Below are 19,108 nucleotides of genomic sequence, written 5' to 3' on the forward strand. Positions count from 1 at the left end.
CGGGGCGGGCGGCGGGCGGCGGTGCTCGGCGCGGCAGCCCGGCTCGTGGCGGTTGTTACTTTCCCTGCGACGAAGCCACGTATTTATAAGTGATTTATTTTTTATTTTGTAGCACAAACAGAAATCCATAAACTGTCGGTTCAGCGCCATTGCCTCTTTGATCAGGCACCGGGCTATTTTTTCTCCCCCGTCAGGGAGGGGAGATGAAAAGCCTTTCTTTCCAGCCCCGGTTCTGCCGCAAAGCTCCGGAGCTCAAACGAACAATAAAAGTGTGCTTAAAACGCGTCCTCTTTACTCCTTTATTCATCGGTAACGAAACTTCTAGCTGCCTATGGAAGCCTCTTAATTAGAGTACTGCGGCGATTTCCGAAAACATTTACCTCTTATATACAAAGGAAATAAAACCGCATTGTCAACTCGAGAGCGCTCCAGAGTTTACAAGGGCTCCTCTGTAACCTATTGCAATAATTATCGGAGGGCACGACGCCTCCGCCTTTGTCAGGGGGATTGTGCCGCGGCCGGCGGCCCCGCTCTGCCCCGGGAGGAAATCCCACGATTTTGCTGCCGGGGGTTTTCGGGTGCCCCCGCGGAGCCCCGGGGAAGTTGCGGCGGGGCGGGGAGCGCGGCCGCGCGGTGCCGCCTGCGCCGAGCCCCCGGCCCGGCTCCGCTCCTCCCGGGGCCGCTCCCGGGGCCGGTGGCGCTGGGACAAGGTCTCGGCTCTCCCCGCCCGGGGCCCGGAAAGTTAGCAGGAGGCATTCCGCAGGCTAGCCTCGGCCGGCAGCGAGAAAACACGCCGGGGGTGTTAAAAACGGCGGCTCGGTGGAATGGTTTTAATTTCCATCTCTGGTATCTGATTTCCAGAGCACTGTAAATTATGCCCCGTTCTCACCTCCTCCTTTCCCCCCCCACCCCTCCCGAAAAAAAAAAAAAATCTTGAAATGTCTCTCCGAAAAAAAAATAAATATAAAGTTGATTAAATCCAAAGGCAGCAAGGAGCTTTCTGTCTTTAATTGCTGAGGTGCAATGCTGATAACATGTAGTTATCATCGGAAAAGTTGACCAAGACAGGTTAAATAATTTAATAAGGAACTGCTTGTAATTATGTTATTTACAAGGTATGACAGAGGTTTGAGGAAGAAACAGAAGCTGATCTCAGGGAAATGGACGGGTTTGGGTGACCCCTGGAGCATGGAGTTTGAATTATGGAGATGGGGGGCTGAGAGGTGAATATGGACTAGAGGAGAACAAGCTGACTTTTCACCTCAGCACATTTAACTTTTAAATCCAAATAAACGTCTCGCGTCACTAGATCACCGCGTTATAAAAGAAAAGGACTAACCGCGGCCGGCTTCCGAGCGCCTGGCACGAGGACTGCCCTTCGCCCACCGAGGGAAAGCATCGCCAACAAAAAAAGTTACGGGGGGGGGGGGGAAAGTGCGCCGAAAAATAAACCCCAGCAACTCGACGGGGCTTTTTCCTTCCTCTACCCCTCGCTAAATTAATTAGACCCGACGCCTGCCCTCGTGACGTTGTACCAGCGCTACACACGCCGCTTTACGGTGCAGCCGCCGCCCGCAGCCCCGCCGCGGAGCATCCCCGGCCCGACCGCCCCGCGCAGGTGGCCGCGCTCCCGGGGCGCTCCCGGCCGAGGGGACGAGGCGTAAGAGGGGGTGGGGGGGGCCGAGCAACGAGGAGAGAGGAAAACTTTCTCACCTGTTTGGTCATGGAGTCGATGAGGCGAACGTAGAGGTCCTGCTCCGTCCGGACTCCTGCGGGCAAGCAGAGACCCCCGTTAGCCGCTCGCCACCCCGGAGCCACCCCGAGAGCGCCGGGCCGGCCACCGCGCTGCCGCCCAGTAAAAAAAATAAAAATTAAAATAAAAATTAAAAAAAAAAGGGGGAGAAAGGGGAGGGGGCCGGGGCCGAGCCTGCCCACGGAGCCCCACGCGTGGGCCGGGGCGCGGAGCCCGCCGTGCCCCGGCGCGGTGACCACCGCTAATTCGCCCCAAGTCCCCGCAAAGTGCCGCTCTGCCGGAGCGCCGATCGATCCCCTTTTTTACTTTCCACTCGAAGGCCGGCCGGTTAATCATGTGAAGTACCATCGACTTATCGATCGGCCCCGGTTTGTTTTCCTGCCGTGCGCCCACCGCCAGCGTCCCGGGGAAGGCCCCGGAGCAGCGGGCCCCGCTTTCCCGGGGGCACGCGGCCGTGCGGAGCGGGGGGAGGCCGACTTACCGTTGCTATACAATAACTGAAGTTTATAGTGAATCCCATTGTTAGTTTTCTCATTGTTTGGCTCCTGCAAGCAACGACAAATAATTACGTTTAGCGCGAACGATCGGCGCTCGCCTTCTCCCGCCCAGCAGCCCGCTCGGCCCTGCGGAGGCTCAGCACCGCGCTGGGCAGCCCCGAGCCCGCAGCCCCTTTGCGGGGCGCTGCCGACGTCCCGAGCCCCGCACCTCCAGCCGCATCCCCGCCCGCCCGGCGGCCCGGCCCGGTCCCCGCACGCCCCCCGGGTCCGGTGCCGGTGCCTGCGGCCGGGCGGCGCCGCGCTAGCGGGGCCCGCACGTGGTGCCCCGGGAGTCCCGTCCGAGCCGGCCGGGTTAAACTCGAAGCGAAAATCATCTCCGGGCAATTACAGCGCGAGTAGAGGGGGGGGGGGGACAGAAAAGGAAGAGAGACGGACTTACTTTCTCTTTCTCCACAAAGTCCACAAAAGCTGTTCTCTCAATCTCCACTGGCTGCCCCTGCCTGTCGTACAGAGCTAAGACGAAGTGGAAAAAATTGGATTTTCTGAGATTGGAAGGCGGCTGTTTCTCGAAATGCGCCCGAGCCAGCCCCACGCCGCTGCGGGAGAAAACAAGACAAGGCGCGGGTGAGAGCGGCCGGGCGGCGGGGAAGGGGCGCGGGGAAGGGGCGGCCGCGGGGCTGCGGAGCGGGGGCGAGGGCGGCTGCGGAGCGGCGCCGGGGCCGGGCCGGGCCGGGCCGGGCCGTGCCGGGCCGGGGGAGCGGGGGGGGACGTACCTCTGGGCGGCCGTGTTAGCATCCACTACCCCGGCGGTATGCATCCACGAGCGGACCGGGTTCATCCCGCTGCCCAGCGGCTCTTCTTTCATGGTCGTCCCGCCTCTTGGTATATTTTCCTGAATCCCAAACATTAAAACAGATTGGGGCGAGACCAGCTCCGAGCCAAAAGGGGTTCAAGCTGAGGGAAATGTCAGATGCGGGGCGGGTTGGTTGCCGCTGGATTTTCTCGCTCTCTCGCTCGCTCGCTCTCCCTCTCCTTGGCGACTGGAATACAAGAGATGACTTTACTCCCTGTAAGCGGCAGGAGAAAAGCCCAGTTCGAGTCTCGCTTCCTTCTTCAGGCTGTCCTGTATTGGCACGACATAAACAATTTACTGAGTACTTCTGTGCAGCGAGTTGGATGGCGTTCCAGCTTGGTGGGTGCAAAAAAAAAAAAAAAAAGGAAAAAAGGAAAAAAAAAAAGAAAAAAAGGAAAAAAAAAAAAAAGAAGGAAAAAGTGTAACTACGGCCGGCGACACTGCGAGGCTTTTTTTTTTTTTTTTTTTTCGAAAGAATAAATATTTGTGTTGTTGTTTGCAGGCGCGCTCAGCGCGGTGTCATCCTAGTGAAACGGCGTCAAAAAAAAAAAAAGGCTTCGGGACACTGCTGAATCGACCACTTCTGGCGAGGCTTCTCCCGCTCCAAAAGACAAATAAACGCAAAAAAACGACCGCCGCGGAGGTGTTCCCGGGCACGGGAGAGCGGGGCGCGGGCCCGTGGCGTCTCGCGGAATGGACGGCGGCGCGGAGCCCGGCCCTCCCTCCCCCAGGAGCGCCCTTCCCGGGAGCCGGGCCCCGCCGCGGGAGCCGCGCTGTCAGCGTGACGCGGGGGGCGGGGCCAGCGCCATATATGGCCCGGCACGGCACGGCCCGGCTCGGCTCGGCACGGCGCGGCCCCGCTGGGGGGGGGGGGAGAGGGAGAGGGAGAGCGGGGAGCGCGCGCGGCCGTCCCCGGGCTGTCCCCACGGGCTGTCCCCCCGGGCTGCCCCCGGGAGCGCGGCTCGGAGAGAGGGGCTGGAGGTGCGGGCTCGGCACGGCTCGGCGCGGCTCGGCACCGGGGGGCGCAGCCGGACCCCGCCGGGGGGCGCCCAGGCACCTGCGGCGGGAGGGGCCGCCCCCCGACGGGCCGAGCCGGGACAGGGCAGGGCAGGGCAGGGCAGGGCAAGGCCGTCGGGGGGCAGCGGGACGGGGCCGGGGGTCGCGGGGGACAAAGGGGGCCCGGGGTCGGGGCACGGCGCAGCCCCCGGGGGTCGCCCGCGGCTGGACCCCCGCCCAGACGCGGGGGGGGACACGCGTGCACAGAGGGACACGCGTGCACAGATGGGCACACGCACACAGATACACGCACAGATGTGCGCGCACAGATGTGCACACGCACACAGATGTACGCAGATGCACGCGCACAGTTGCACGGAAATGCATATGTACACACCGAGCTGTACGCACACGTGCACACACACAGTGGCACACCCCCACACACAGATGCACACACGCAGATGCACACACACAGATGCACACACACACACATACACACACACAGATGCACACACACGCAGATGCACACGCACACAGATGCACACACACGCGCGCGTCCACGCCGCGGCCGGCCATGCCCCGAGCCTCCCCCCGGCTCCTGCCCACGGCCCCGTGTGCGCGGGCACGCGTGTGTGTGTGTGTGTGTGTGTGTGTGTGTGTGAGTGTATATATGTGTGTGTGTGTGTGTATATATGTGTGTATATGTGTGTGTATATACGTGTGTGTATGCCCGGCGGCCGCAGCCCAGCACCGCCCTGGGTGGCGAGCTTTTTCCGCCCGGTCCGGGTCAGGACTTCCCTTTTTTTTTTTCCCCCCCCCTTTTTTTTTTTTTTTGGAATTGCCAGGGTCCGTACGTTAATATTTTAATTAATCGGTGAAAATCGAAGTCCGATTTGTGTTATCAGGAGACCCCCGATCCTTCCTCCAAGGGGCGAGAAAAAAAGATGTGTTAGAAAGCAATCTATTTTGCTGGTGTTGGGGGTTAATGACTATTGCCAAAGATAAGTGAATTATCAAAGCTGTTGCTCTACCCGATCTCAAAATCCATTACATTGCTGGCCGTCTAATTAAATACGTAAGTATAATAAAATCATATTTTATGACTATTTGAGGGTAATGAGATTAGTCTTTAGAAGCGATCGCCACATATTAAAGATGCCACTGTCTATAGAATGTTAATAACCTTAAATCAAAGTGTGTGGAAACTATTCATGAGAAATTAAAAGAAAATTCCCGGATTCATAATCAGCCCGGAGCTTTGGAGTTGCAGGCGAACAGATTACCCGGGACGCGCCGGGGGCACGGCGGAGGGACGGAGCCAAGCGAAGTTCGCCCCGGGAGCGGTGCCGGGGCGCTTCCAGCCCCGCCGCCCGGGGGCTGCGCCCGGGGGCCGCGGCCGCCGCCGCCCCGCTACGCGGAACGAGCGCTCCCAAAAGCGAGGCGAAAGCGGCCGGCCCGGCTCCGATTGTGACACGTTTCCTAAAACGCACCGAACAAAGCCGAAGTTGTTCCTTCCCCGCGCTAACGAAAGCGTAATGCCTAAAATCATTTACAGTAGCTTTAATTCAGATTACACGCGCCGAGGCGATTTAAATCTGATTACCAAATTAGGAGGTTTTAAAACAAATCCTTTTAAATCTGATACTGTTGACTAAAGAGGGAAAAAAAAAAAAAAAGTTCCATAAGCCCATCACATAAGGTAACGATCCTGCCCCAGAAAGAAAGAGAGTTTTAAACCTTTTTGACAACAAATGCAGCTGCCCCACTATTTTGGACGATATTAAGCGAAAATGAATGCAAATCTGTGTTCAGAAGCCATCTGGCCAGAAATAGGGGAATCAGCTGCTCTTCACAACAGGCTCTGAGGCTGAATCTATTTCAGCTCATTTTCTAGATCATCTGGTCCTGCACCCAAAGCGTGGAAAATACGGTCTTTATCATTCACCAACTTTATCTTTTTTTTTTTTTCCTTTTTTTTTTTTCTTTTTTGTGTGTCACTCCACGGCTGGCTGCGAGCCCCGCGCAGGAAGAAGAAACTCGCTCGGGATGGCTCCGTGCTCGCCCCGCACCGTCTCCAGGCGGGCACTGCTGGGAGCAGCCTCCCCCCTCCGCACCGGCGCAAGTTCTCCCCAGCCCGGCGAGGCAGGGGGGAGGCCAACGAGGGGAGGCCACCGAGGGGAGGCCGGGCCCCGCCGCTGCCTCCAGCAGCCCGAACGGCGGCGGGGCCCGGCCCGGGGCCGCCCCTCCGACCCGGGACTTCCCCGGCTGTTTTGCGGCAAGGCGAAGCGGAGCGGAGGCCGGGGAGGGGAGGCCGGGGGGCCGGGGAGGGGAGGCCGGGGAGGGGAGGCCGGGGAGGGGAGGCCGGCCTCGCCCCGAGCACCTTGCGCGGAGCAGGCGGCGGGCAGCGGGGCCCCGGTCGCGGCCCGGCGCCGGGCGGGCAGGGGGTGTGAGCGGCTGCCGGGGGCGGCCCGAGCCCTCCCGGCTCCGCGGCCCTCCTCCTCCTCCTCCTCCTCCTCCTCCTCTCCTCCTCCTCCTCTCCTCCTCCTCCTCCTCCTCCTCCTCCTCCGGCGCGCCGCGCCAAGTCTCCCTTTTGTGTGAATTTACGGGGTGAGGCTTCAGTGATCCCCCCGCAAATTTGCATTTAAATAGCGACATCAAGCGATTCGCGTGCCACACACCAGTGGGCTCCCAGATGTCACGGCGGAGCCGGTCAGATGGCCGCAGCCCAGCTGTCCCCCGGCGCAGCCCCGCCGAGAGCCGCCGCTCCCCGGCCTCCGCGCCCCGGGCGCCCCGGCGCTGCCGGGCACCGCCTGCCGCGGCCCGGGAGGGGAGGGAGAGCCCCGCACGGCCGCGATAAATCACGCCTCGCATCCCTGCCTCCTCCCGCACCGCACGGCATAATAACACATAATCACACACTGTACATGGATCGCGCAGATTAAAATTGATAGCCTCATTTCCACAGCTGTTATAGGATTCTCCTAAACTTTATTATTATTATTTTTTTTTTCCCCTCCTCGGGACAATCCTCTCGGGACTATTATCTTAATCATTTCACATTTTTCCCCCTGAAAGAAAACGCCGCGTTTCGGTGGTTTAAATCACGCAACTTGGAGCCCGGCCTTCCCCGGCAGGGCGCTGCCGCCCGGCCCGTGGGGGCTCCCCGCACCTCCCCGCACCTCCCCGCACCTCCCCGCACCGCTCCGCACCCCTGGGCAGGGCCGGGCCGGGCCGGGCCGCTCTCGGTGCCGCGGGCCGGGGGCAGCCCCGGGGGCCGGGGGGGCCCCGCCGGCCCGGTGCGCGCTTGCGGCGCGCGTATTTCAGTTTTATTGTTCGAAGGCGCCTTCATCATTAACGTGCTCGGTTCCAGGAGGTGTAATTTATGCCCGATTTAAGCGAAACAAATCTCCGCTAACTCTTGTTTCCTGTGCTCCGGAGCAGTGATAAATTCGCTTTTTCGGGTATTTTCGGCAGAGCGCCGGACGCCCAGGCAACTCGGCTCCGCCGCTGGACGGGCACCTCCCGGCCTCGATGCGAGGGGCGAGGCGCAGCTACCGCGGGGGCGCAGCGCCGGGGGCTCCCCGGTCCCCGCTGCGCGCTCCCTGCGCGGCCCCGCTGTGCCCGGTGCCCTGGGCTCGCCGGGACCCCCCTCCCCGACGGGCCCCCAGCGCCCGCCGAGGGCGAAGCGGCGGGGCGGAGGCAGGGGGGAAGGAGGCTGGGAGGCCCCGCGCAGCCGCCCGCACCCGCGCAGCCTCCCGCAGGGCCGGGACCTCTCGCCGCCCGGCCTCCCCCGCCGGCCTCCCGGTGCGGGTTCCCCGGCGCGGGCCGCTTTCGGTCCTGCCCCGGGTGGGCGCCCCGCAGCCCCCCGTGTCCCCCCCAGCGGGGCCCGGCCGGGCTCTGGGCTGCGCGCCCCGGGGAGGCCGTCGGGCGGGCCTCCGCTCGCGAGGCCGGGATGCGCAGCCTCCCGAGGGGAGGCCGGGAGCCCCGCTCCGCGCCCCGCGCAGCCCCCGGCGGGGCGCATCGCTCCCCCCGCCCCGGCCCCGAGGCCGCAGGGGGCTGGCGCGCAGGGGCCGCGCAGGAGCCGCGCAGGAGCCGCGCAGGCCTCGGGGCAGCCCCGCGGCCCCTCGGCGCCTCCCTTGCGCCCTTCCCGCAGCCCTGCGCGCCCCGGGGCCGGGCCTCGCGGGGAGGGGGCGCAGCGCAGGGCCCCCGTCGGGCCGCGGTGCGTTCCCCAGCCCGGCCCCGCGCGGCTCCGGGCGCGTTTTCCCCCTCCGCGCCCCCGCCGTTGTTAAACCGGGAATTTGCCCCTCAACCAAAACCGCTCCAACTTCGGCCGTGCCCGCCCGCGGCCAGGCCCCCCCGGCCGGCCCCGCTCCGGGCGCAGCGCGGGGTGCGGAGCGGGTGCGGAGTGGGTGCGGAGCGGGGCCGCGGGGAGCTGCGGCCGGCCGGGTCCTGCCGCGCCGCCGGCACGATCCGAAGTGAGTCCGACTGAACAAACAAGGATCGATCAGATAATTTCAGATATTATAATTGGCTTTAATTAAACACACTTCGTTCTAATTAACTCTGAAATTTTAGCATGCTTTGGGACGTTGGTGTCTGATTTGATATTGTCAGTCCAGATGTCCTAATAAAATTCAATCCTCCACTCAAGACTTCAATATTCACTAAGAACAAAATGCAAATTAAATGTAAAACCTAAAGTATCGCCAAAGGTATAATCAAGAAAGGTGTCTCAAAACTTCTCACTTTTTATTACGCAGTAGTTAGAAAATGCAGATTACATCCTAACAAGACCTCTACTGAATAATATAAACCTTAACTCTTTCCTGCTCGGGGCTTGCTCTCCCCGACGCTCTGCCCTGCGGGGATTCGGGAGCTCCGGATGCCACCGCACGGCGCGGCCCGGGGCCGGCATCGGGGTCGGGGCCGGGGTCGGGGCCGGGGCCGGGGTCGGGGCTCCGGCCCCGCAGGACGCGCCCCGGCCCCGGGAGGCGGCGGGAGCCCCGCGGCCGGGCCATGCTGCGCGGCGGCCGCTGCCCGGGCCAAACTTTGGGCTCCGAGGGCAGCCGGCAGCGCCCACCCGGCACCCGCGGGGCCACCGCACGGCCGGGGGCAAGCGGCTGCGGGCACCGGGGACCGGGCACCGGCGCCGGGCACCGGCACCGCGCACCGGGGAACGGTCCCCGCCGCCGGCCGCTGCCCGGCCGTCTCCCCGCGGGCGGCCGCGGGCCGGTGAAGCCCTCCTGGCCCCGAGGGCCGCTCCGCAGCCGCGGCCGGTCCCGGCTCCTCGGGGAGCGAGCGCCGCGCCCCCGCTGCTCCGCCGCCTCCCGAGCCGGGCGCCCCGCCGGCCGCAGCCCCGCTCGGTGCGCGGAGCCGGGCGAGCGGCGCTCGGAAAGGAAGCTATTCCCACATTAGGCGTTTGTATGTTTTCCATGCTAATGGAGTCACTTAAAGCTGTTGCTAATTTAACTTTTTAAAAAGGCCGCAGCGCGGTGATTTGCATTTTCTTTAGGATATTGAAATGAAGGGAAAACTGCTGGGCGGCGAGGCTGCCCAGAGCATAGCTGGGGGCCATGCAGAAATAAAAACAGAGAAAGAAAAGAAGAAAGAAAGAAACTGCCTTCTCTCCTAGACTATTAATAAGCAATTTGTCCCGCTGAAATTTACATGGCAAAGACCAACGCGCCGGGCGCCCGGCTGCTGCCCGGCCCCGCCGCCTCGGCCCGGCCGGGTCCCCGCGGGGCCGCCGCGGCTCCGGCATCTCCCCCCGGCCCCCGCAGCGCCCCGCAGCCCCCCGCAGCCCCCCCCGCGGCCCGCGGCCGCCGAGCTCCGCGCCCCGGGGCCGGGTGCCGGCGGCGTCCCCGAGCGCTGCGCGCCGCACCGCGCCCTGCTGCGGGCGGACAACAAGTGCCGAGCCCGCCGCCGCTCCCGCTCGCCGGCTTCCCCCTCTCGGCGCAGAGGAGGCGGCCGCGGCTGTAGCGTGGGGACGGTGTGCCATCTACAGGACGCTCCCCGCCCGCCGGCCCCGGCTCTCGGCGGCCCCGGCCGGCCGCTGCGCCAACTTTTCGGCAGCGCCTCCAAACTTCGCCGCTGCGAAGGGGCGCGGCGCCGCCCGCGATTTTCAGACGTTCGGTTAAAAGCCGGGAAGCGCGAAGATAACGCGGTTTGATTTGTTAGTCCGGCGCCGCGATTTGAGAGTTGATGTCCCCAAAGACCAGGCTAGCTTTTTCCCTTTATTTATTTTTATTAAAACATCAATCTGCTCCGGAGCTGGGTGAACTCGGTTTCACCTAGAGAACATAAAATTCTCCATAGCGAGGAAATAAGCACCTTTCATAAATCAGCGGCGCTCCTGACAGACCGATCAATTTGGGGTTGTTAATCCGAAAGGAGGAGTTTTAATTGCTTCCTGCGCCTCAGCGCGGGCACCTCGGCGGGGCGGCTCCGGCAGCGCCCGGCTCTCCGCTTTTGTGCTCGGCGGGGGAAAAAAGCCCCGGAGGCTCGGGCGCGCCGCCGAGACCCCGCGCGGAGCCGCGCAGCGCCGCGCAGCGCAGCCCCGGCCGCGCAGTCCGAGCGCAAGCGGCCGCGGCGCGGCCGGGAGCGAGCGGCGCCGCGGCCGGGCCGGGGGCGCGCAGGGGCGCGCAGGGGCGCGCGGCCGGCCGCGGGGGCGCGCGGCCCGGGCCAGGTAAGCGGGCGCCCCGCCGCCCCCGCCGCTCCCCCCCCCCCCCGTCCCCCCGCGCAGGGGCGCGCAGCCAGGGAGGCCTCGGGAGCGGGACCCGCGGACGGGCGCTTACCTTTGGCGGCTAATTGGGCCGGGGAGAGCTTTGCCCCGCGCGGAGGGCAGTGTTTATTGAGGAGGGGACCGGCGGAGGAGTGTGTGTGTGCTGGGCGCGCTTTAATACACGACTTACCCGCCGCAGCCTCGCCGAGGCTCTGTGGGGCACGGCGGTGCGCGGAGCGCAGCAGTGCGCAAGCGCCCCCCCTGCGCTGCGCGGGCGGGAGGCGGGCGGGGGGCGCGGGGCGCCCGCGGGGGCGGACACGGCGGGGCGGGCAAGGCGCGGACCCGGCCCGGCCCGTTTTGGCCTGTCCCGGCCCGGCCCGTCTTGTCCCGTCCTGTTCCGTCTTGTCCCGTCCCGTCCCGTCCCGTCCCGTCCCGTCCCGTCCCGTCCCGTCCTGTCCCATCCCGTCTTGTCCCATCCCGTCCCATCCCGTCCCCTCCTGTCCCAACCCGTCCCCTCCATTCCCGTCCCGTCCCGTCCCGTCCCGTCCCGTCCATTCCCGTCCCGTCGGGGCCGTCCCGCGGAAGCCGGACCCGCTGCCCGGGGTGCGGAGCGGCCCCCGCGGAGCGGAGCCGAAGGCGGCTGTGTGCGGGCGGCCCCGTCCCCGCTGGCCACCCCCGGAGCGGCGGCAGGGCAGGAGGAGGTGAGCCGGCCTCGGGGCGAGACGCGTCGGAGGGCGGCAGCCTCCTGGCGGGCGGCGGCCCCGGTGGCCTTTGCCGTGGGAATTCACCGCTCTCGGCTTTCGGCGGCAGCGGGGAGAAACTGCCGGAGACGCCGGCGAAATCTCTTAAAAGTATTTAAGTGGATGTAATTTGCCCACCCCGGCTGGAACGGATGCTTACAACTTGCATTCCTTTGTCATACGGAATGCCATGTTAGCAGACGCGGGGCTTCAAGCAACTTCGCAGTGCCATTAATCTTTGATTTTGAAATCCATGTGGTCCTACAGGCAGTGCACCGTATAAAGAATATTACTGGCTAGAGCAAATTTTATTCTGTTTATTTCTGCTCTGCCTCCCCTCCTTCCTCCAGCCCAGTACACGAACTCGTGCAGCATTGGTTCGTCTTCCAGGAGGGGAGAGCTCCCGCTTTAGCCGGCTCTCTGCTACCACCACGGATACTTTCTAGCGATCCAGCATTTTTGGAAGTGATGTGCACTTACACGATGTGAAGGTATCTGGAAAAAAAAAGGAGCAGTTTCCAAGTCAGGCAGACTCCTGTATTGAAGGGCAGTTTGGGAATGGAGCTACGTGTATTAAAAATACGCCTATCCATGCCGACCTTGGGTGTACATTCAAGTAACGCTCACTTTCAGGGTTGTGCTGCCAGCAGCTCTCTCCTGCTTTGGTTGTAGCTCGCCATGCTGCACAGCACGTCAACCCACACGGGAGCTCGGCAGCTGCCTCAGCAGCTGGCCAGATGTGCCATGGGGTGGCAGAAGTGGGGTGCAGACCCAGGAGAGCCAATGCAACCCAGGTCCCGCTCCCTGGTGTCCCCAGGGGACCCCACCACCATTGCACTTAGGGGAGGCTGGTGCTCCGTCGGGTGCTTTCTGCGTTGGGGCTGGAGCGTGGCTGAGGGCGCTCAGCTGCTGCTGGCCCTGGGGCATCCTGGCACGGCAGCTGGAGGACCTGGACATTTGCTGCTTTACAGCACGCTGATTGCCTGGTTGGAACAATCCTGGGCACTCTTTTGAGGGAAGGTAGTTAAATTTATGCAGAGGTGCCTGGAAAACTGAAAAACGCACAGATTTTAAAAAGTCTTCCTGAAGGGAAAGACAAAAAGGGCTCCTGTGATTGCTGTGAAATCAGTGGGGAGGAAACGTGGAGGGAGGCGTGGTGCGAGGTGGCTGCTGTGGGCCTGGGTGGCTTCACCCACACCAGCACCTCGCCATGAACCCAGAAACCTGCTGCTGAAAACCTTTGGTGGGTTTGTTTTCATTGTCCAGTGACTATTTGTTGTGTAGCGGCGGAGGTAGTCTCCTTAAGATAAGTGGGTATTCACCAAATATTCCTAAAGCAGGTTCTTGGCGTGTCCTCAAGCTGCTCCCAAGGCCGCCGGGCTTTCTGCAGCAGCACTGCGGGGCTGCCATGCGCTCTCCCAAAAACTCACCTTCAAACCAAGGCACACAGCACTGCCTTCGTTATGGCCCACAGAAGAGCTGTGCAGCGCATAAGGCTTGAAAATTAATTGTGCCACTCTCCTTCTGCTGCGAGGAGCATTACCAACCCACTTTTTAAAATTTAAAAAGATCATATATTTTTCACACGCTCCTTGTGCTCTGCAGAAAAAGAAAGCTTGATTATGCTCCAGCCTTTTAAATCAACAGCCTGAATACAAACTAGTGGGTGACTGAGCAGCGTCAGGTATTTTAAACACCAAAATCACGTTCCCTTCGGTGCTCTGGACCAAATAGATGTGGCGCGGCCGCGCTGCAGTCAGAGGGCTGCTTGCAGGTAGCGGCGCGCCTTTCATTCTGACACCGTGTGTAGTCTTGGCGTCTCTCACTCCCGGATTAAATTACAGTGCTCTGGGACTGCTGTCTAACGGCAGCTACTTAAGTTATTAGAGTAGAACTGTGACAACATCTTGGTGCTCCTTATCTCTTTATTCTTAGCTCACTTTTTAGTGCACTGCACTCTCTATCAGCAGTTTTCATTCCTCCTTCTTTAATCTTACCTCCAGCCTTCAGTGTGCTCGAATGGCTCCTTTCAGCGCTGAGGCAGTGAAACTCCCGACTCCAGCTCTGCGGGGATGCTACAGAAGTGAGCGGTGACGTTTCCCCACGGTATAAGCGAGTTACCTTTGCAGTTTCACTCTTCCATCAGCCTGGGGCATCTTGTCTGCTCCCAAATCAGGGTATTCCTCACGGCAGCACGCGTCTGCAGCTCCTTTTCAAGTGGACATGCTGCAACCACGTCCCAACGCGTACAAAATACGCCGTTAAACACTTGCAGCTCACAAAACTCGCCTCGTACGTGGGAGGCTGAACCCGGGCACCAAAGTTCCTGCACGCCGTGTCAGCGACAAGTGTTCGAGGGAAATCTCCGTGGTGAGGGCTGTGTGGTCATGATCCGCGTGCACCCGTGCACTGGAGTGAGCGCCGCGCTGCTGCGCCCTGCGACAGGACTCGGTGTGCCACCGGCAGAAGGATGCACGTGCACGGCACACCTCCGAGTGACTTCACGGAAAAACATTTCTGATGCTACCAGGCAGCCCTCCGTACGGGACCCAGTGTGTCACCGAAGCCGTTTCGCTAAAGGGGGATTACTTTCAGCTCGTGCGTGATTTTTGGCCGCCTTGTATAAAGATTCTCCGTTTTCAGTAATTAGAAGATCATTTTCCTTCTGTGCCGGAATCTCTTCCAGTTATTTTTTTTTTTTCATGCAGAAGGGGAAGCAAGGAAAGTACGGTGACAGAAAAGGTCACGCTCCCCGAACCATTAAAAAAGTAATGTCACCTCCTCCAGCGCTGGAGGTTAAATACTTGAGTGGGAAGTGTCAGGGATGTGCGAGGACACTGACTGAAGCAGCGCCCCTTCGGCGAGCAGCCGGCTGCGTGCACCGCCTGCGGTCCCCCAGCTCGGGGCCTCCCGCAGCCGGGGTCGCGGGGCGGGAGGTCGCCTATCAGGCGGCCGCGAGTTCAAGCGAAAATGTGAAAATGTGGCAGCGGCGCTCGCCAGGGAGCCCGCGGACCAAAATCGCAAAAACTTCGGCAGCCGCCGCGGCCTGTCAGGCCAGCAGAAGCGCAGGCGGCTCTTCTGCGCACCAGGAGCTAAAGCCCAAAGCAGCAGCGACAGGCAAGGCGTGCCTCCAGGCCTGTCCGGGGGTGCAGAAGCGCTGCGGCCTGCCGGTGGAGGCAGGTGGAACGAGGGGGGGAACGTGAACGTTATGAAAAAATTAACAACTGCAATGAGAATATCGAATACAAATATCGCTAGCGGAGAACTCTGCCAGCAGGCTCAGCTGGAAATTGTCTTAGACACCACAGTAGAAAGATGCTTTCTTTTTAAAAGGAAAACTGCCTGATCAAGACATGCTTGCACGGCAATATACTTGCAGGGAGAGAAAGTTGGAGTTACCGTCTTCAATTACGTGTACTTACTGCATTCTTCTCTTAGAAAAGGACAAAATACATCTAAATGGACAATTATAACATTGTCCAAACACGTACCCTAGCTGGGTAGTTCAGTTCACACCGAGAGTCGCACAGGGCACACAGGAAGAAGCCCCAAGGCAAAAATACCGCGGGCATTTCCGAGCGGCCTGCACAGCCTGGTTGGCAGCCTGGCTTCCAGCGGGAGCTGCCCGGAGAGCTGCTCCTCCTCTCCTCACGGCAGGAGGGAAGCAGGAGAAGGCCCTCGGGCTGTCGAGTTTGTACCCTGCGTGCGCCCACCACGAAGGAACCCAGCAATGCCCACCCCGGCTGGCCAGAGGCCTCGAGGTCGGGCTCCCAGCGCAGGAGGAGCGCTGGGTGCGTGGTGCCGCCCCGGTTCAGGTGGTGTGGGTTTGCTGCATGGATTATAAACCTGGCTGGTCCTCCCGGTTGGGCGGTTTTATGGAAAAGGAGCTTCGGCTGAACAAAAACCAGCAAATAAAGCAGGACGTGAGGTAAAGAAGGTTGCAGGTCTTCATTTCTTCTAAGGCAAAATGGCTGGCTCCAGGTGTCAGCACCTCGCAGACCTGCCCGGACACATTTTGAACCCATTAAATAATAGATTTTTGTGTGTTTTTATGTGTCCCCTTTGCTTTGGGTGGAATTTTATCCACATTCTGTTTATCTCTATTAAATTACCAGCAAAAGCCGTGTTTTGCTGATTGAATTTACTTCATAATCAGATGCTGAGTTTTTATAAGACACAAATGTTTAACTGTCCTTTTATTAATTGAGATCATAGAAGAGATACTTAAGAGCTTATTTATTATTTATTGCATTTATTTTACTGTAATAGTGAAATTTAGACATGAAATAGGATACATGCTTTCTAAAATAATCCCCTATGCCCTGCTCTAGTGAATCAACACTGAACTGAAGCTGGCCACCACGACATCACAAATCCTAGAAAGCAAGGATTTGGGGGATAAATAAATAAATTGGATAATTCACCATGAATATTAACAATGCCTGAAGGTCTTTGCTGCCTGCAGTTACCCACTCCAGCACTCTATTAAAAAGTAACACTGAAAACATGCTTTGTTAGCTTCTTTATTTTATTTTTAAGCAATAGATTTATCTCCTCCTTTTGCTCTGCTTTCACACTCTTTTATAGGACTCTCAGACAGTCTACAGATGGCAGTTGACACCTGTAAACCTCACCTGGCACTGTTCAGCAACATAAAACACCGCGACGCGATTTATCTGGAACTTTCAATGTGCAAAAAAAAAAAAAAAAAAAGAAAAAAAAAGGAAGCATTGGTTAGAGCGGGTAACAAACTCTCCCATTCCGTCCTAATGACAGCAATGTCGGGCTGCTGGGCCTCCCGGCTGCCCGCACAGCTCCCTCCGTGTAACTGCTCAGCAGTGCCCGGTGCGGGGCAGCCTCAGCATCCTTCCCTGGAAGGCACCGCCGGGCCCTTACGTGCCTCCGTGCTGCTTTTTAATTTTATTTAACTCGATAGATTTAAATTAGTGAAAGAATAATAGAAATGGGACAGGAAAAGTCTTGTTTTATTACTTTGAGAGCCCTCGCCAGCGCCAGGTTCAGGCAAGGCGCTTCGATGCTTCCCCTGAGAGCCTGCTCCGAGCACACACTTCTCAGTTAGGTTAATTTTTTTTTTCTCCTTTTTTTTTTTTCTTAAAACTTTCTTTGCCAAGCTCGGGCACTCAAAGGAAAGGAATAAAAACCAGGACTTGCAAGGACTGTCCTGGGGTATTTCTCCTTGAATGCCTGTAGTCTCAGAGTGGCCTGAACACCCAGGAAGGCCCGTTAATTATATATTTATTTCATTTGAAGGCTGAGAGGCTCTTGTATTCAGACGGTCGCAGCATCTGTAAATCTAAGCACTAAATCTTGTGCTAATCCTGCTATTCACAATTATGTCAAGTTTGATCATCTGAAGAAAGCCGCCTCCTTGCTTGGTATTTATCATCTTTCAGACAGTAGTAGACAGTGATCTTTTACTCCCTCATGCAACATTTCAGCAAGCGTTATATATTTCAGAGACATTTTCGTGTATGTATATGCTACGAATTGTATGCAATATCCCAGAATGGTTCCACCAGTAGCGTACAGGGAAACATTACAGTATTAACCACCTCTCACCTCGCCCATTACGGTGTTTCTTTCCTGAACATACTGCAGTATAAGAAGCATCTGATTTCCTGTTTAAGTGCCATATAATCACTTGTTACACATAACAGCACACTGCCTTCTAACGCTTACATTCTGGGAGCCGTGCGAGTGCTTCAGCGATCCGGTGTGAGTCGCTGAAGGCATCGGGCCCGGTCCCTGGGATAATACAGGCCACGGGGCTTCCTGAACTCCTGCCTGGATGTGGACACAATTTATAATACTAGTTAAAATAAAATAAAATAAAATAAAATAAAATAAAATAAAATAAAATAAAATAAAATAAAATAAAATAAAGTTGTAATAGAGAATACACAACAGCTCCTGGTAAGTGTTTTCTGTTGGTTAATCACTCCTACTGATGCAATTTGCTCCTCATTTTCTGTACAAATGTATCACGCCTCCCCTTCTGGGTCCTGGGCCTCACGCTCCGGGCTGCCCTGTGTGGTGGATCCGCAGCTCAGTGAGCCCAGATCCGTGCACAAAGCAGGGAAAAGCTCCCAGGGCCCGGGCAGAGCAGTTGCTGACGCGTGGAGACAAATCTGGGGCTTTGGCCTCTGGCTGTGTCCGCAGCTCTTCCGCACGGCATCTCCTGCTCCTCGACAGCCCTGCCCGCAGCCTGCTGGTTAGCTCTGCCCAGCGAGGTCCCGGCCTGTACGGAGCAGTGATGCAGTCAGAAAAATTCAGTGACTGCACGTGGTGGCTTGAGAGGTTCCACACCTTTCCACATTTCTCCTCGGGACTGCGGCGCAGGCGCAGGGCACAGCCCAGGGAAAGAGCTCCCTGCCTTGGAGCATCACTGCAGCGACGTGTCCCCGGGCACGCAGCACCCCTGGGGCTCCCCCAGGCTGGGTCTGAGCAGGGTTTGGGCTTTTCTCACTTCCCCGTGGCACAGAGCAGGGGCGGCCTGGGCCGTGCGAGCTGCCAGGCACTGCTGCTGCCTTCACCGGGAGGAGCGACCTCGGCTCGGGTGCGAGCAGCAGGCCCGGGGAGGATTTGTTGGGAGGCTCTCTTGGAGGTGGCCTCTGCCTTGGGACAGGAGGGTGTGTGTGGGGGGGGGGTTGTTCTATTCTGCAGGTCGGTGTCTGCTCGTTACGGCTGGAACACCGCAGGGATGTAATCTGAGGGCTGTGATTTCACGGTGACGACGCCAAAGTCAAGAAACGCAACTTCTGTGCGATGTGAGGAAAACCAAGCCACCCATTATGGGGCTCCTCTGGCAGTGCACGGGAGCCGCGATGCCCCCAGCCCCCCGGGCAGCAGCCTGGGGCTCTGCTGGAGCCCCCCCAGCTCCGGCAGCACGCTGCTCCTGCGCGTCCCTGGCTGTGCTGCGGAACAGGGGAGAGGGGTGCCTTGGACTCAGGACTAGCAATATTGCAGTAAAGTAAATCCATAAACCAAGGCAAAAAGAGTTAATATATAAATCGACTGTATTGACTTAGAAGTGTTATAAGTGCCACTAAATTCAAAATAAGATCTCAAAATCAGGCACATGTAAAATACTGAGGTAAGCTGCCTGTGGAAGGAAGCCCTGTAGTGAAGCATTGAGAAAAATCCCAAGAAGTGTTGGTGTGTGCCTTCAGGCCGTTGCTGATACGGAGTGGGACGGGTCCCTCCCCGTCTGCACCCTTGGGTGCTGGAGTATCGATTGCCTGGAGCCGCTTGGTGCTGTGTTTGCCTCACCAAGAGCAAGTAGCTCTGATTATTCCTCATCTGAACTGCTATTTAAAAGTTCCTGACGTGTTTCAAAACAGCATTTTTTATGGTGGGAGCCATACTGCATGGGGCACAACTGAAGGTGGGGCATGACTGGTTTGTGCAGGATGTAGGACTTACCATACTCCTTTCTTTCATTATTTTCCAAGAAAATAACGCTTATTTTTCTTGGAGGCTGGAAGTAGGCACTGGTACATACTCGTGCTTCTGACGTCTTTACTATCT

General features: G+C 59.1%; 1 protein-coding gene and 1 long non-coding RNA gene across 14 annotated transcripts in view; one reads left to right on the top strand and one right to left on the bottom strand.

The window, feature by feature from the left end:
* The window catches only part of EBF3 (EBF transcription factor 3), a 127,572-nt gene extending 116,506 nt beyond the window's left edge, over positions 1 to 11,066 (bottom strand). For 10 of the 13 annotated variants that reach the window (XM_083843637.1, XM_083843645.1, XM_083843642.1 and 7 more), the window contains exons 1-4: positions 3,024 to 3,608; positions 2,690 to 2,846; positions 2,235 to 2,298; positions 1,714 to 1,769 (exon numbers count right to left, since the gene is read on the bottom strand). In XM_083843637.1, coding sequence (XP_083699763.1) covers positions 1,714 to 1,769; positions 2,235 to 2,298; positions 2,690 to 2,846; positions 3,024 to 3,157 — 411 coding nt within the window. In that variant the 5' untranslated portion in view covers positions 3,158 to 3,608. Of the gene's footprint in view, positions 1 to 1,713; positions 1,770 to 2,234; positions 2,299 to 2,689; positions 2,847 to 3,023; positions 3,609 to 10,893 lie in introns of those variants that run through there. The other 3 variants (XM_083843634.1, XM_083843639.1, XM_083843636.1) reach the window with 3 other exon arrangements.
* Positions 2,737 to 3,736, top strand: LOC310902305. The gene is made up of 2 exons (XR_014586630.1): positions 2,737 to 2,874; positions 3,606 to 3,736. It is a non-coding gene; the product is annotated as an uncharacterized lncRNA (long non-coding RNA).
* Positions 11,067 to 19,108: the final 8,042 nt, after the last annotated feature.

Source organism: Anser anser (genome assembly GCF_964211835.1).
Source record: "Anser anser genome assembly, chromosome: 7".
Classification (NCBI taxonomy): domain Eukaryota; kingdom Metazoa; phylum Chordata; class Aves; order Anseriformes; family Anatidae; genus Anser; species Anser anser.